The 17110-nt window shown below is 41.9% G+C and overlaps 1 protein-coding gene across 1 annotated transcript; it reads left to right on the top strand.

Annotated features, from left to right (window-relative positions):
- Nucleotides 1-1325: 1325 nt before the first annotated feature.
- On the top strand, nt 1326-16454 carry SERPINA4 (serpin peptidase inhibitor, clade A (alpha-1 antiproteinase, antitrypsin), member 4). Its single transcript, XM_006879195.1, has 4 exons — nt 1326-1983; nt 12705-12978; nt 15066-15228; nt 16254-16454. Exons 1-4 carry the CDS (start codon nt 1329-1331, stop codon nt 16452-16454), a joined length of 1293 nt encoding a protein of 430 aa, XP_006879257.1. The 5' UTR covers nt 1326-1328.
- Nucleotides 16455-17110: the final 656 nt, after the last annotated feature.

Here is a 17110-nt window from a genome sequence, read left to right as displayed (position 1 = left end):
TGTGCAATTAACAACCTCTGAAAATATGCTGGAGGGTGAGCTGTGGGTTGGTTTCGACTCAATGGTACTCAATAACTCCACAACAGTACATACTTTACACTAAATAGCTTGTAATGGCTAAGAAGTTGTGTTTTAGAAGATCTACGTGACATGGTGACTGCCACAGTGCGCTCTTGTTTGTCAGGAAGTGTGAGGATGGCATAGGAGAAAGCAGGGTTCAGATCTTTTTTTTAAATTTTTATTTATTTCTTTTTATGTGTGTACCGTCAAATTGGATCTGACTGGTACAGGAGGCGATTGTTCCTCCCTCTTCAGCAGAGCATCTGGTGAGGGTTCAGATCTTTTGTTCATAGGGTCACTCTGAGTTGTACTCAACTCTGTGGCACATAACAACAACAATGAGATGGGAAATACAGTATATTGAGATTAAGGTTTGGATTGCAGAAATAAAATCAATACAAATTTTGTAAGAAAAAGTCTAGATATAGAGGAAAAGAAAATGTTAACATAGTCACTAACACATCAATAATTCTTTTTTGGAAGTTGGATAGATACACAGATTTCCTTTTCTTTGTAGTTTTCCATATTTAGGATTTTTTTTATAGTGAACAAGTATTTATCATTATAAATCTTCATTTTTAAATCCAAAGGCACTGTCTACCTTTCTCATGTAGAGCAGCTGGTGGATTTGAAGCAACACACATACAGTTGTATGTCACCGGGGCTCCTTAGAAGATACCGGGTCTCCTTAGAAGATACTGGGCATATTAAAAAAAGGAGGGGGGAGGGGGATAGGAAGATAAAGGAAAGGGGAGTAGAGAGAATGAAAGAGATTTGTAAACCATCAAGGATACCATGAGCTTTTCTAGAGTCATTATTAAAACATCCTAGGTGTATTGTCATTGGTGAGCTAAATGAACTCACAAGACCCATACTAGTAACTACACTGCTAAGTGAAGTTTTGCCGAAGTTCTATGGGCCTGTGAACTTTGGCTAGTTAGGGGACCTTGGTCCTATCACCTTGGAGGACCTTAGAGCCCCTGAACTCTCTCAAATGAGAGCAGAGTACAGAGGGTGTGGAGCTCGCAGAGGTGAGAGCCCCCACCTATTCTGGAGTCCCTACAGCAGCACTGTGAAATGTGCACTTGTCAACCACACATGGAGGTATTGCTGCCTGCTGGCGTGTGCTCAGCAAGCTGCTCTGCAAGAGTGCGTCGTGACACTTCCCATCTCTGGGGACCTTCTCCTGCCCGTCTTGTTTGTAAGGTAAGATTGTTCTGTAGGAAAATCCCCTGGGCACGCTCTTTCCTCCCGTAGACTTGAGAGTGATGAAGATGCATCTCGCTGTCCATCTGCTGCTCCTGCTGCCTGCACTGCTGGTCCTTTCTCAGGAGCAGATGCACCCTCAGCCGGATAAGGGCAATTTAACCCAGAGCTCCAACCAAGAGACTCTGGCCACCGATGAGGACTCTGCCAGCCTCAAGATTGTTCCCGGTAACACAGACTTTGCCCTCCGCCTTTACCACCTGTTGGCCTCCGAGTCTCCTGGCAAGAACATCTTCTTCTCTCCAATAAGCATCTCCGCTGCCCTCGCCATGCTCTCCCTGGGAACGCGTGCTGACACCCAGACGGAGCTCCTGCAGGTCCTGGGCTTCAACCTCACCGAGATACCGGAATCCAGCATCCACCAGGGCTTCCAGCACCTCTTGCACACTCTCAATCTTGCCAGCGACACGCTGGAGACACGCATGGGAAGTGCCCTGTTCCTGAGCAAAAATCTGAGTCCCCTTCAGACGTTCCTTAATGACACTATGCTCTTCTACAAGTCTCAACTTTTCCACACCAACTTCTTTGACCAAGTGGGTGCAGCTAAGCTTATCAATGACCATGTCAAGAAGGAAACACAGGGGAAGATTGAAAATTTAGTCAGCGAGCTCAGCCAGGAAACTATGATTGTCCTGGTGAACTTCATCTACTTTAAAGGTAAGAGGCAAAGTTGTTTGCTGTGCTTTTCGAGATTGTTAAGCACTGTCAAGTCAACTTGAAATCAGTAAGTCTTTGGACAACCCACTGGACATTTTCCCCATGCAAACCTCACATCTGCTGTTTTTAAGCAGTTGCACTCACTGTGGCTATCTATCTCATTGAGGGATTTTTTCTTCTTTACTAAGCTCTATTTTTGAATCATTAAGTTCTTCACTGAGGACTGGATTTTCCTGACAACAAGCTCAAAACATATGAGGCAGTTTCATCATCCTCACTACTACTACTACTGCTACTGCTACTGCTACTGCTACTGCTACTGCTACTGCTACTGCTACTGCTACTGCTTCTTCTGCTTCTTCTTCTTATTCTCCTCCTCCTCCTTCTCCTCTTCTTCCTCTTCCTCCTCCTCCTCCTCCTCCTCTTTCTTCTTCTTCTTTAAGCATTTATATTTCTCAAATGTTAGAAAAGCATTGACAAGGGATACAAATTCAAGATTAATATCCAACATTGATTTGCATTAACTGTATCTAAAAACTTATTTAAGGTAAACTTTCATATCTTAAATTGTATATTGCAGGGAGCGCTGCTGGCCTAGTGGCAAGGAGCTGCAACTACAATCCCAGAGGTGCATGGTTCTAATCCACCAGATGCTTTGCCGGGAAAGGAGGGACAATCTCCTCCTGTACCAGTCAGATCTGATTTGATAGTACACTCACACAAAAATAATTTTAAAAAATTTTTAAAAAATTGTATATTGCATATCACATGGCCTCTTCAAAGTTTGCTGAAATCTTTTACATCTCCTTTTATTGTGATGTGAGTGAAAGTGTACAATACATATTTGTTGATTTTTTTCCCAATCATTCATTAATTTTTTTGTTCATGATTTTTTCCCATTCATTCATAGCTGCATTTTTCTCCCTCCCCACCCCTGCCCACCCCTGCCCACCCAATTCACCCTTCTCTTTGAAAAGTAAAAGAAAAATTCTTTCATTGTTATATAATCCCTCCCCCCAAGTCCATACACTGTGGAGCCTTCATTCTGAACTCCTGTAATGATAATAATACCTAATTGTACATCACTCTTAAATAGTTCCCTCATCTGTTCTACGGAGCATCCTGACTGCCCTTCCTCCAGGTTAATTTGTTTGGTTTTGGCCAATTCACAATATATTCAATACTCTATGCCAACAGTACAGTTCAAAGACATCAGTTTTTCTTTGGTGTTCTTTACTCTTTGTCAACTTGTATATGCATATGAAACAACTGAAAACACATGGGCTGAATGCACCATCGTCTTTACACTGGCATCCTTGCTTGTTAGTACTTTAAAGAATTTTGTGGCAATGGATTTGCTCAATTCACCTTTGCATTTATTGGCTGCTGCTTCTGTGAATGTTGATTGTGGATCTGAGTGAAAGCAAATAGTGGTAACTTCAATGATTTCTCCACTTAAAATGATCTTGCCCGTTGTCCCAGCCATGAAGACTTTTTTGCTTTCTTTGAGTTGAGGTATAATCTATACTGAAGGATGTAGTTTTTTACCTTATCCAGTAAGTACTATGCAGATAGGTCCTACACTGTCCCTTTGACCCTTATAATTTGCTGTTTTAAATCTCTTTCATTCCTATTGAATCACAAGCAACTCATAGCTGACTGTCCAGAGAGTCTAATGCTATAAATCACACAAGAGGAGACTGCTCCTCTCTATCCAGTGGATTCAAATGACCTACCTTTAAGTTAGTGAGCTCTGGTGGCCTAGTGGTAAAAAATTGTGCTGCAACCTCAATGGCACATGGTTCAAATCCACAGGAGAAGGATGGGCAATCTCTTCTCGTGTGATTCACTACCTCTGAAAATCTGCTGGAGAGTCACCTTTGGGTCAGTTCTGACTCAACGACACATAGCCACTACATTTGGGTTGACAGCATAACTCCTTCCCCACTAGGTGTAGAACATTAAAGAAGTGAAACATGTATAGTGTGGGTTTGGTCTAGAAACCTTCGGTCTGGTGTGAAGACAGACTGATTTGCTATTAGAGTAACAATCTAAACTGTCAGTTTGTCAGTTTGTTGTATTTGGGGAGACTATTGTTGTAACTGGTACAGCACTTGTCTGCCAGTTGGCTGTACTGAGATAACTTCATTTTGCTGTACTAAGATAACTTGGGTTTGCTGTGATACTGAAAGCTATCCCATTGGTGTGTCAAATGCCACAGTGGTTACCCATGGTGGACAGGTTTTAGTAGAGCTCCTAGATTAAGACAGCCTAGGAAGCAGGACTGGCCATCTAGTTCTTAAATAACAAGCTTCTGAAAACCCTATGAACAATAGAGGAATAAGGATAGTTATAGTAATAGTAGTAGAGCCCAGACTGGAAGTAAATTGAAATGAGAAAAAATGATGGCAAACATTCTTTAATAATTAGAACATGGAATGTACATAGGTTGAACATTGAAAACTAGAAGTTGTGAAATGAAGCACACGAACATCAACATTTTAGGTACTAGTGAGATGAGATGGACTAGCTTTGGCCACTTTGAATCAAATAATTGTAAACTATATGTTTTATGCTAAGAATGAAAAACAGAAGAAGAATGGTATTGCATTCATAGTCAAAGTCAATTTTAAGTTATATCCTGAAATACATTATTGTCAGTAATAGGATATTATCCATGCACAACAGGTAAGACCTGTATTACAACTATTATTAAAATATCTGCTCCTACATCTAGGACCAAAGAGAAAGAAACGGACTTTTTTTTTACCACATCTTGCAGTCCAATATTTAGTAAACATGCAATCAAGATGCTTTAATGATAATTGGTAACTGGAATGCAAAAGTTAGAAACCATGAAGCGGGAATACTAGTCACAAAATATGGGCTTGGTTATAGAAATGAGACTGGAAATAGAATGATCTAATTTTGTATTTTCAGTTATTTGTTCATTGCTGTGGTTGTTAAGTTGTTAAGTACTGTGGAGTCAGAGATGATCCTATGAACAAAAGACCTGAACTCTTGTATAACTTTCATTATTGTTTCTCTAAGTTCATAGAGTTTCTGGAGGCAAACTATTTAGGGAATGGATGCCACTCCTGCTTCCAAGCCTGTTTTAATCGGGGAGCTCCACCAAATACTGTCCCCATTAGTAACTATTATCAGTACCACAGTGTTTAGCATCACAGGAACCACAAGGTACCTCTGTACAGGAAATGGACAGACCAGTGCTATACCCCTTAGAAGAATGTTTGACCAAAAATAAAACCAGGCCTGAGGGCCATAGATTAAAATCACCCACCTTTGGCTTGGTAGCATCACTTTCTATCTGCTAGGCTAATAGAGCTCTCGCTCTGACTCACAGCAATTCTATGAGCAACAGGTCGAACCCTTGTCCCATTCTATGCCATCCCCACAATCTGAGATACGCTTGAGCCCATTGTTACAGTCACAGTATCAGACCATTGTGTTGAGGATCTTCTTTTTTTCTCTGACTTTCCACTTCTCTCAGCACGATGTCATTTTGCAAGGTTGGAACCTTAACTGTTGTTTGTTGTTGTTAAGTGCCTTCAAGTTGTAGATGACTCATAATGACTCTATGAACAAAAGACCTGAATACTTGTGTCACTTTGATTGTTTTTTCTAAGTTCATAGAGTTTCCAGAGGCTTGTTGTTTAGGAAGTGGATGCCACTTGCACAGGAATATTTGATGGTCTGACCCACTGTCTGCTCCAGGACTAGTTTTTATTACTGATACTGAGTTTATTGAACAGTATCTTATAACAGATGTAGTCAATCTGATTCCTGCAGCCTGTTAGGTGAGGTCCATGTGTAAAAGTTGCCATTTGGTTTTGTTTTTTTTTTTTAAAAAAAGGTATTTGCAATGAATAAGAGGTGACTGGTGGTTGCTTCAATGCTAAACACTGTGACACTGATGTGTCAAATGCAATAGTGGTTACCCACAGTGGACAGTGTTAGGTGAAGCTCCCTGATTAAAACAGGCTTGGAAGCAGTAGTGGCATCCTCTTCAGAAATAGTTTGCCTCTGGAAACTTCAATAAATGTCAATAGCTGTAAAGGGGTTTCAGGCCTTTTTGTTCATAGGGTTGCTATGAGTCATGCTGGATTTGAAAGCAATAAAGATACGGCCAAGCACAATCAATAAGAGTGCATCTAAATTCCAAAATCAATCTCCATAATAGTCTATGTGTTTCCTACTGCCAAAGGGGCCCTTTAGAGTAGTGAGAGAAGATCTTCACCCTGAAACCCACAGCATCCTTTTTCAGCAGGAAGTAGCTAAGAGAATATGCCATCCCCTTTCCCTTATGACTCAGGGTGAAGTCTCTCTCAGGGAGGAGTGATAGGGAATGGCAAAGGACACACTGACAAAGAAGATTAATCAGAACTGGCTTTGACAAGCACTGTGGCATTTGGACAAGAACAAACTGGGAGGAGGGTAGAGAGAATAGTGCAACAATGAATGAATGGAAACCCAAAATCTCTGTAAATGTTTATGAAAATTAATAAAATATAATTATAGGGGAAAAAAGAAAGAAAGCAATAAAGAGAAGAAGCTCAAAAAGAGGCTGAAGAAAATTAAAACAAGTCCTTGAGAACCAAAATGTTGTCTTGAATCTCTTCCATCTGAATTTGAAAATCATCTTAAGAATTGTTTTGAAGCATTGAACACCAATGATCAAAGATTAGATGAGTTGTGGGGTGATATAAAGGATATCATCCAGGAAGAATGGAAAGGTCATTGCAAAGACAGAGAAGAAAGAAGAAAAAGCTAAAATGGATGTCAAAAGAGACTCTGAAAATTGCACTAGACCATTGAGAAGCCAAAACAAAGGAAAACATGCAGAAGTAAAAGAGTTAAACTGACAATTTCAAAAGGCAGCCCAAGAAGACAAAACAAACTGTTATAATGGAATATGAAGAGAGCTGGAATTGGAGCATAAAAAGTGAAGAACTCACTCTACATTTCTCAAGCTGAGAGACCTGAAAAACAAATTTAAGCCTCAAGTTACAATATTGAAAGATGCTGTGGGAAATATATTGAAAGATCCAGGAAGCATCAAAAGAAGATGGAGGGAATACAGAGAGTCACTGTACCAAAGAGAACTGACTGACACTGAAAAATTTTAGGAAGTAATATGCTTCTGGAAACTCTGTGAACTTTAACAAATGTCGATAGTTGTAGAGGGGCTTCCGGCCGGCCTTTTGTTGATAGAGTCGCTGTGAGTTGTGCTCAACTCGAAGGCAATCAACAACAACCACAACATCATATAAGCAAGAGCCAATGGTAAAGGCATTTGACTGTGTGGATCATAACAAGTTATGGCTAACTTTGAGAAAAATGGGAATCTCAGAACATTTAATTGTGCTCATAAGAAACCTATACCTAGACTAAGAGGCTGATGTGCAAACAAAGCAAAGGAATACTATGTGGTTTGAAATTAAGAAGGCTGTGCATCAGGGTTGTATTCTCTCTCCAAACCTATTCAATCTGTGTGCAAATTATTCAAAAAGCTGCATTCTGTGAAGAAGACTGTGACATCAAGATTGGAAAAAGACTCATCAATAACCTGCGTTATGCAGATGACAAAACCTTGCTTGCTGAAAGTGAGGAGGAGTTGATGTTACTTGTAGAAGATCACAGAATACAGTCTTCAATATGGACAGCATCTCAATGTAGAGAAGACAAAGATGTTGACCATTAGGCCAGTAGGCAACATGATAATGGGTGAGGAAAAAGGCTTCAACAGCTTCATCTTGCTCAGATCCACAATTATTATCCTTGGTACCAGCAGTCAGGAAATCAGGAGACACATTGCACTGGGAAAGTGCCTCTCCAAATTCTTGAGGAGTAATGATGTCAGTTTGAGGACTAAGGTGCCTCTGATTCAGGCCATGGTCTTTCTGATCACTTGTTGTGTGTCTGAGAGCTGGACAATGAACAAGGATGACAGAAAAATAATTGATGCCTTTGAGCTGTGGTGTTGGAGAAGAGCACTGAATATCGCATGGATGGCCAAAAGAACAAACCAATATGTCTCGCATAGGGTACAGCCAGAGTGCTCTTTGGGGGCAAGAATGATGAGGCTTTGCCTACATACTTTGGGCATGTTGTTAGGAAGGGCTAGTCCTTGGAGAGGAACATGATGCTGGGAAGGGTGGAGGGTTGGCGAAGGAGAAAAAGACACTCAACCAGATGGATTGATATAGTGACTGTTGCAATGGACTCTCTAGTGTCAGAAAGCATGAGGCTGGCACAGGATAGAACAGGGTTCAGATCTGTTGTTCATAGGGTCTCTATGGGGCATACTCAGCAACATCTAACAACAAAAACAGAAACCCGCAATGAATTTCACATAAGTGTCACATACTTGTGACTGTGTGAAATTGAAGTGTTCAGACTTTCAAATCATTAAGAAAGAAGAGCTGAATAGAGAGAAAGAAATGAAAGAATTAACATAAGAAAACTGACTAGGAAGGAGGGAGGGATGGGGAGATGGAAGAAAGGAAAGGAGGAAGAAGGAAGGGGAAAAGGAAACATTAACATGAGCTTTCCAGTTAGAAGGACACTAGCTGGAATCCCAGGGCCCACACTAGCCACTGGGCTTACCTTTCTGGGCAGTTACTGACCTTCTGGAGATCTCAGTCCAATTGCACTATTAACCACTATCTCACCAGACATACATCGCCTTTGTTCACTCCCTTTTTATTGCAGCATTGGGTTAATTGTTTTTTTGGTTGCTGCTAAGTACTGTCTAGTCAAGTACTCCTCATAGCAAGCCTGTAAACAGTAGATCTAAACCCTGTACTGTCTTGTGCTATCCTTGTCATCTCTAGCACTTGGGGGCTATTGCTGCAGTTGCTGTATCAAGCCATCTCATTCAGGGTCTTCCTCTTTTTTACTGAGCCTCTGCTTTTCCAAGCATAATGTCGCTTTCCAAAGAATAGCCTCTCTTAGCAATATGCCCAGACTTTGAGAAATGAAGCTTTGCCATCTTTGCCTCCAAGGAACATTCTGACTGCACTTTCTCCGAGACATATCTGTTTGTTGTTTTGGCATCCTGTAAGATATTCAATACTCTTTTCTAACACCACTACTCAAAGGCATCAATTCTTCTTCTGTTACCATTTTTCATTTTCAGATACATAGCAAGTGATTGAAAAGAACTTGGCCTGAATCAGGTGCACTTGAGTCTTCAAACTGGCTTTATTGCCCTTCAGTAATTTGTAAAGGTCCCTGATAGCAGGATTTCCCAAAGCAATACATCTCCTCATCTTCTGACTCTGATACCAAGGGTGCTGATTGTGGATTCAAGTAATATTAATAGGATCAATGAACCATCTTTATAATCACTTCCTTGAAAACACACTAGACCACCTTAGCTTTCTCTCTTGTCCTATATATTTAGCAAAACTTCAAATGAGCTGATAATCTGGATAACCTATTTTATCTATTCTCTACCCAAAACTGAATGTAGAGATTAAAAAATATGTGTATATATATATCCAGAGATGTAGATAAGCTTCACTTAAAATGAACTAATGATCCAGTTCTTACATTAAATCCTTTCCAAGGATTTGTGTGTCAGGGCTGTATCTTTTCTCCCTAACTACCCAATCTGTATGATGAGCAAATCATTTGAGAAGCTGAACTTTATGGGGAAAAGAGTAGCATCAGAATGAGAGGAAGATTCCTTAACAATCTACATTATGCATATGAGGCAACCTTGCTTGCTGAAAATAAAAAGTGCTTGAAATGCTTGCTAAAGAAGATCGAAGACGGTCTTCAATATGCATTACATCTCAATATCAATAAAGTAAATATCCTCACCAATGGATCAATAGGCAACATCATTGTGATTAATGGAAAAACAATTGAAGTTGTCTACAAGTTCACCTTAGTTAGATCCACAATCACCAAGTTTGATACCAGCAGTCAAGAAATCAAAAGGCATGTTACATTAGAAAAATCTGCTATCAAGGACATCTCCAAAGTGCTAAAGAGGAGTGATGTAATTTTAAAGACTAAAGAGCACCTGATCCAAACCACGGCCTTTTCAATTACTTGCTATGTTTCTGAAAGTTGGGCAGTGACTAAAGATGACAAGAAGAATGTATGTCATGTCTTTGAGTTGAGGTGTTGGAGAAGAGTACTGAATATCCCACGGGATGCCAAAAGAACAAACAAATATTTCTTGGAGAAAGTGCAGCCGGGCTGCTCTTTAGAGGATGGTGTAAAGGATGGTGAAACTTTGTCTCACATCCTTCAGGCATTTTTTTCAAGAGGAGCCAGTCCTTGGAAAAGGACAACATGCTAGAAAAGTTGAAGGTCAACAAAAGAGAGAAAGACTCGCTCGACAAGAAGGACAGTATCAATGGGCTCAAGTACGTGAGAAATGATGGGGCTGGTACCTGCTAGGGCGAGGTTCAGAGCCATTGTCAGTAGAGTCATTATGAGGCGCAGTCGACTTGATAGCATTTTACAACAATGATCAAGTTCATTCATACCTGTGCTCAGAAGCTAAATATGGTTGAAGAAAAAGACCTTAATATGAAGATTCTCTCATTTAAATGTGTCAACATGGATCTTCATAGGTCACTCCACACAGTCCACCAAACCTACCTATAGACTCTGGGGTCTTCTTTTTTAACTCTTTCAAACAACTGTTAACAGTGTCTTTAAAAAAAAATTATCAGTTCGAATCCACCAGATGCTCTGCCGGAGAAGGAGGCGCAATATCCTCCTGTACCAGTCAGATCTGATTTGACGGTACATGCACACAAAATAATAATAAAAGAAAAAAAAATTATCATTAATTTTAATGAACGTTTACAGAGACTGATTTTCCATTCATTCATTGTTGCATTATTCTCCCTGCCCATCCCTCCCCCCCAGTTCACTCTTCTTTATGCTGAGTGAAATATCTCAGTCACAAAAGGACAAATATTGCATAGGTTCACTGTTGTAAAACGGGACTGACATCGGGGTTGGAGGGAGACTGATAAAGATGGGATAAATTATGTATACTGCATTGAAACAGATGAGAGAACTGATTTAAAGTGATATTTGTTGTTATGTGCCGTCGAGTCGCTTGCGACTCATAGCGACCCTATGCACAACAGCCCTAAACTCTGCTCTGTCCTGTGCCAATCGCACTGTCTCTGACACTTCCATCCCGATTACCCCAGTCACTGAATCAATCCACCTCATAGAGGGCCTTCCACTCCTGCGCCATCCCTCCACCCTCCCAAGCATAATGTCTTTCTCCAAGGACCAGTCTCTCCTCACAACATGTCCAAAGTATGTTAGACGGAGCCTCAGAATTCTTGCCTCCAAGGAGCCACCCAGTTTAACGCTTTCCAGGAAGAATCTGTTTGTTTTCCTAGCAGTCCGTGGTATTCTCAATACTCTTCTCCAGCACCACAGCTCAAAGGCATCAATTCTTCTTCTATCCTCCTTGGTCATTGTCCAACTCCCTGATGCATAACAAGTGATTGCGAAGACCATGGCCTGTATCAGATGCACCTTAGTCTCCAGAGTGACACCATTGCTCTTCAGTACTTTGGAGAGGTCCCTAACAGCAGACTTTCCCATGGCAATGCACCTTTTAATTTCCTGGCTGCTGGTTCCAAGAGTGTTGACTGTGGAGCCAAGCAAACTAAAGTTGTGAACAATCTCAATCTCTTCACCATCCATCCTGATGCTGCCAGTTGGCCCAGTGGTGAGAATCTTTGTCTTCTTGACATTGAGCCTCAATCCATATTGGAAGCTGCAGTCCTTGACCCTCTGCAGCAGGTGCTTCAGGCCCTCTTCAGTTTCAGCGAGCAGGGTTGTGTCATCTGCATAACACAGATTGCTGATAGATCGTCCACCAATCTTGACCCCACATTTCTCCTCATAGAGCCCAGCCTCCCGGATAATCTGTTCTGCATATAGGTTGAAAAGGTATGGAGATAGGATGCATCCCTGGCATATGCCCTTCTCAATTTTGAACCATGAAGTGTTCCCTTGCTCTGTTCTGATGACTGCCTCCTGGTCCAAGTATATATGAAAGTGATATATGATTAGGTATTATTGTTATGACAGAAGTCCAGAATGAAGGTTGCATAGTAGAATGGAATTGGGGGGGGGGGGCGGCGGAGGGAAGATTATATAACAATGAAAGAATTTTTCTTTTACTTTTCTAAAAGAAGAACAATGTCTTCTTTTACATCCTCCTTTCTCATGATAAATTTGCTACATATATCATTGAGCAGTCAGTTAATTGGTTATTCTCATATCCTTGCACCTCTAAATAAACTCACGTTCTGTATTTGGGTATCCAAGCTCAGTCACTCCAATTCTTCCCATCAACAAGGAAGTGACCTTACACTCATTGAAGATCTCCCTACCTACCCTTTGTTATCTTCTCTTTTTCAAGGGTTCTGACCCAACAATTATTCCCTTTTTCCACTATCATCCCTCTCTCTCTATTGTAGAAACTACTACCACATCAGCAAACATTCTTAGGTATCTCCACTGCAAAATGTATACAGGCTCCAAGGAATCCAGTCCCTAGTTTTATTCTTATCTGAGTGATACACACTGATGGAATAATAAAACTAGATATGAAATGGCCTTGGATGACTTCCGGACAGCAAAAAAGTCATCCTCTGATGTGCTTCAGCTCCATGATCCTCAATCTTTTTTCACTCTTCCCCCAGCTGTATGGGAGAAGGCGTTCGTTCAATCCAAGACCACTACCCAAAACTTCCATGTGGACGAGCACACAACTGTCCAGGTGCCCATGATGTGGCAGGGCAACCATCACCACTGGTATCTCAATGACAGATACCTACCCTGCTCAGTGCTGAAGATGAACTACGAAGGGGATGCTGCGGCTTTTTTCATTCTTCCAGACCAAGGGAAAATGGAGAAGATCGAAGAGGCTTTGACCCCAGAGATGCTAACAAGGTGGAATAACCTGCTTCAAAAGAGGTAATCCTTGAGGGAGGGGATGTTGAATCTGTGGTCCCCACTTCCCTTCAAATGCACACTTCTGATCAAAGTCAGAGTTCTAGGGGCTTAGTCTTTAGCAAGTTTTGTTACTATTCCAGAAGCTCGAATCCAACGGTGGCTTCATGGGAGAAAGATAGACAATCTCCTCCTATTGAAACTTCCAACCTCAGAGACAGGATAGAGGTTGCTATATGTCAGAGCCAACTCAAGGCCAATAAGTTCCAGTTTTTTAAGAATGAATGTCAGTGTCTCATAATCAGTGGTGATGGCACAATTTTAACTAATACTTTCATTGGGTATTTTTAAATAGAGAACTCTCCAATTGTGTTCAAGTAGGATCATGGTATTCTGTTGTTTTTGATTGCCATTGAGTTGAGTGAGCATGGCTCATAGTGACCCTATGAACAAAAGATCTGAAGCCTTGTTATAACTATCATAATTTCTCAAAGTTCATAGTTTCCAGAGGCATGTTGTTAAGAAAGTGAATGCCACTCTTGCTTCCAAAGGATAGTAACTTGTTGCTGTTGTTATGTGCCATCGAGTCGTTTGCAACTCATAGCTACCCTATGTACAAGAGCCCTAAATGCCGTTCTATCCTGTGCCAACCTCGCTGTCTCAAACACACTCATTCCCACCACTCCACTCACAGAATCGATCCATCTCATCAAGGGTCTTCCTCTCCTGTGCTGTCCCTCCACTCTCCCAAACATGATGTCCCTCTCCAAGGACCAGTCCCTCCTTGCAACATGCCCAAAGTATGTCAGACAAAGCTTCAGACAGGTATATAAATAACTGTACAAATAAATATTAATTTTAAGCTAAAAAAACCTCAAATATGGTCCTGGTAGAGTGACAGATAGACCAATGGAACCCCAGTTTCTGGTATCTGAGAACCCAGAAATAAATTCATTCACCCATGAAGCTAATCTTTGACAAAGAGATGCCCAAGAAACTTATTTAAAAACAAAACAAAATAAAACAAAACAAAACCCAAGCTGAAAATCACCACCTATTTTTAGGTGCCATCGAATCACTTGCAACTCATAGTTATCCAAGGTACAACAACCCTATACCCTGCCCTATCCAATCTTATTGTCTCTGACACACAGTACCCATTACCCCCATTACCCTAGTCACTGAATCAATCTATCTCATTGAGGCTCTTCTTCTCTTGTTCTGTCCCTTTACTCTCCCAAGCATGACGTCACTCTCCAAGGACTAGTCCCTCCTTGCAAAATGTCCAAAGTATGTCTGTCAAAGCTTCAGAATAGTATTCTATTTTCCAAATATTTGATCTTTCTTGTTAGTGAAAAGAGACACATTAAAAGATAAAGTCTATTGGGATCTTAACTTTGGAGCTCTCCTATATACAATTAAGTTAAATAGCACTTGACCTTGAACTTAGTCCTTCTCTACACACATTTGAGTCAAATCATGCTTTACCTTGACCTTAGTCCCCCTTCACTACATATACTTGAGTTAAAGGGCACAGTCTTTCTGAGCATGGCTCTCTGTACCATATCTCAGGAAACTCTATTCACATTCCTGATAAAGCTGGTATAGGCTACTTCATCAATACACCCAAGGAAGTGGCAAAGAAGTCTGACAGCACCCTGGGGCTATGAGTGCCACAATCATTTACAGAGACAGAGAAGAACGTAATCCAAGGCTAGGTCACATGTGAATGGTCAATTCACATCACAAATGTCGTAGAGGAAATTCAAGGCCAACAAATCAACTGGTCTAAGTGAAATCCACTGGATGCCAACAAAAGACCATGGAATATAGCTGCAAAGGGAGAGGTGGATCTTCCTTCAGGAACATGGCACTATCTCAGAACAACCACTGCTAAAGATAGACTCAAAATGGAATGGGCTTCTATAAACAGGGTTCTATATCCTTACGCCACTGTGAGCACTCGTGTGAGAGGGTCGCATAGGTAACGGTGTCTATGGGACAGAAGTGAAAAGGAGCAAACCAGCAAAGCAGCAGTGAGGGGAAGCCAATTCTGCAGGGATCCCCAGCTTGTGTGTGAATTCACTCATTTAATCCAATGCACATTTCAGATCCTATTTCTACAGGAAGTTAGAGTTGCATCTCCCCAAGTTTTCCATTTCGGGCTTCTATGAATTAGACCAGATTTTACCCAAGGTGGGCTTCACGGAATTGTTCTCAAAACGAGCCAACTTGTCCGGCATCACTGAAGCAATGGACCTGAAGATGTCTAAGGTAAAGCTACAGTTAGTGGCTCTTCTAGGCCTAGAGAACTCTTCACGAACTGTTGGATGATGGGAGCTTCCCGTCACCATGGACACTCACTCCCCAAGTGTGTCCAGTCATCCACAGGCATGTTCTGGGCATGAAACTTAGTGCTAGGGACCCCCATGTTCAGCCAATCCTTGCTCTCCAAGACTCTCCCTGCTAAACTAGGAAACGGAGTCTTCCTAGATGGTAGCAACAGAGTGATGAATGCAGCGGGAGAATCCAAAGAAGCTTGCAGATGATGTTTGCTTCAGGAAAACTTCTTAGAGGGAAGGAAGGGATTTGTGTGTTCAGGCTTTTTGTTTTGTTTTTTTTTTAAAAAAGCTTTCCATTTGGAAATTTGGATGCTCTTTCTGCTTCTGGTGCCATTGGGATGTTTCTTAACCTCTAGATTTATTTTCCTGTTTACAAGTAAAGTTAGTGGCATAATGGGTTAAGAGTTGAGGTGCTAAATGAAAGACTAGTTGTTGAAACCCACCTGCCTCTCTGCAGGAGGAAGGGAGGCAATCTGCGGTCACAGAAATCTCACCCTGGATAACTCAGTTCTGCTCTATTCTACAGGATTCATGAGAATCAGAATTGACTCAAAGATGTTGGGTTTTGGTGGATAAGATGAACACAGTACTGTAGTACTACGAAGTAGTCATAATTTCAGAGGCAATTAATTGTCTCTGAAAACTCCTTGGAGGGTCACTTCCGAGTTTTTGGCTCAATGGTATACAACGAGAATAAGTCATATTTTTGACAGGCAAGATGAGTATACAAAACACTAGGCATAGGAGAGGTACTCAACACAGGGTACGTAGATAGCGTGGTTATATCGTCCCACTCAAGAGCTCTCCCAGTGTAGAAAGTCTAGCAGTGGTTTTCCCACTAAGTAACTCAAAGGACTGCAAAGCCCAGTACCTAGGTGCAAAATTTTCCGTTTCCTCCACTCTTCCCCAGTCCCTCTCCCATCTTCTTGGTGGTAACGTCTGCAATTTCTCTCTCAGAGTTTCCACAAGGCCATCCTGGACGTGAACGAGGTGGGCACGCGGGCTGCAGCAGCCACGGCCCTCTCTGCTGTCTTCAGAAGTTCACAAAGGGGCTCCCGTGTCCTCAAGTTCAACAGACCCTTCTTCCTGGTGATCTACTCCACCCGCACCCACAGCATTCTCTTTCTGGGCAGAGTTATCAACCCCAGGATTCCATAGCCCCCTGCGGCTAAAGGATGGCTCACCTGTAAGGAGGAGGAGGATATGGGCAGGGTGCTGGGTGTGAAAAGGATGAAGCGGTGGTCATGGGCAGAAGCCCTTAGTGAGAGTGTGGGGGTAACAAGACAGGCCTGCGTGGAAACCCAGCTCCTCGGGGCTATGCACCTCAGCAGGTCAGCTCACGTCTCTGGGTATGTTTAATTTCCTGCACAGTGGGAGGAACACTTACGGGGCTGTTGTACGGAATAAACAGGATGCTTAAGACAAGAATGGTCCCAGTTCTGCACATAGTAGGTGCTCAGTAAATACATGTACCCTTTTCCTTGCCCTCTGGGGTTTGCCTTGCAGTCCCTAACTTAACTGATCCCAGGTCCACGGGTGTGAGGATCCTGGGTACCTGGCCCAGGCACAGTGCTTGCCTTGGGTGTGTGCGGAAGGGCCCTGGCTGTGTGCAGTAACCAGAGTCACATTACCCATCAAGGTAAGCGTGGACTTACGCGTACTTACTCTCTGTATGGAACGGTTTAGCATGTTTTCACCACATCGAAGTTTGTGCTTCTGAGGAAGCCTGGCAGCTCTCTCTTTCTCATGCCATGTCACAGTCCCTGACAGGGAGTAGTAGCCCATAAACAAGGTAAACACACAGTGAGAACTTA

The sequence above is a fragment of the Elephantulus edwardii genome, unplaced genomic scaffold, assembly GCF_000299155.1.
Source record: "Elephantulus edwardii isolate Elephantulus edwardi_28Jun2011 unplaced genomic scaffold, EleEdw1.0 scaffold00002, whole genome shotgun sequence".
In the NCBI taxonomy this organism is placed as follows: domain Eukaryota; kingdom Metazoa; phylum Chordata; class Mammalia; order Macroscelidea; family Macroscelididae; genus Elephantulus; species Elephantulus edwardii.
The sequence above is the reverse complement of the archived record's forward strand: the minus strand, read 5'-3'. Positions and strand labels throughout refer to the sequence as shown.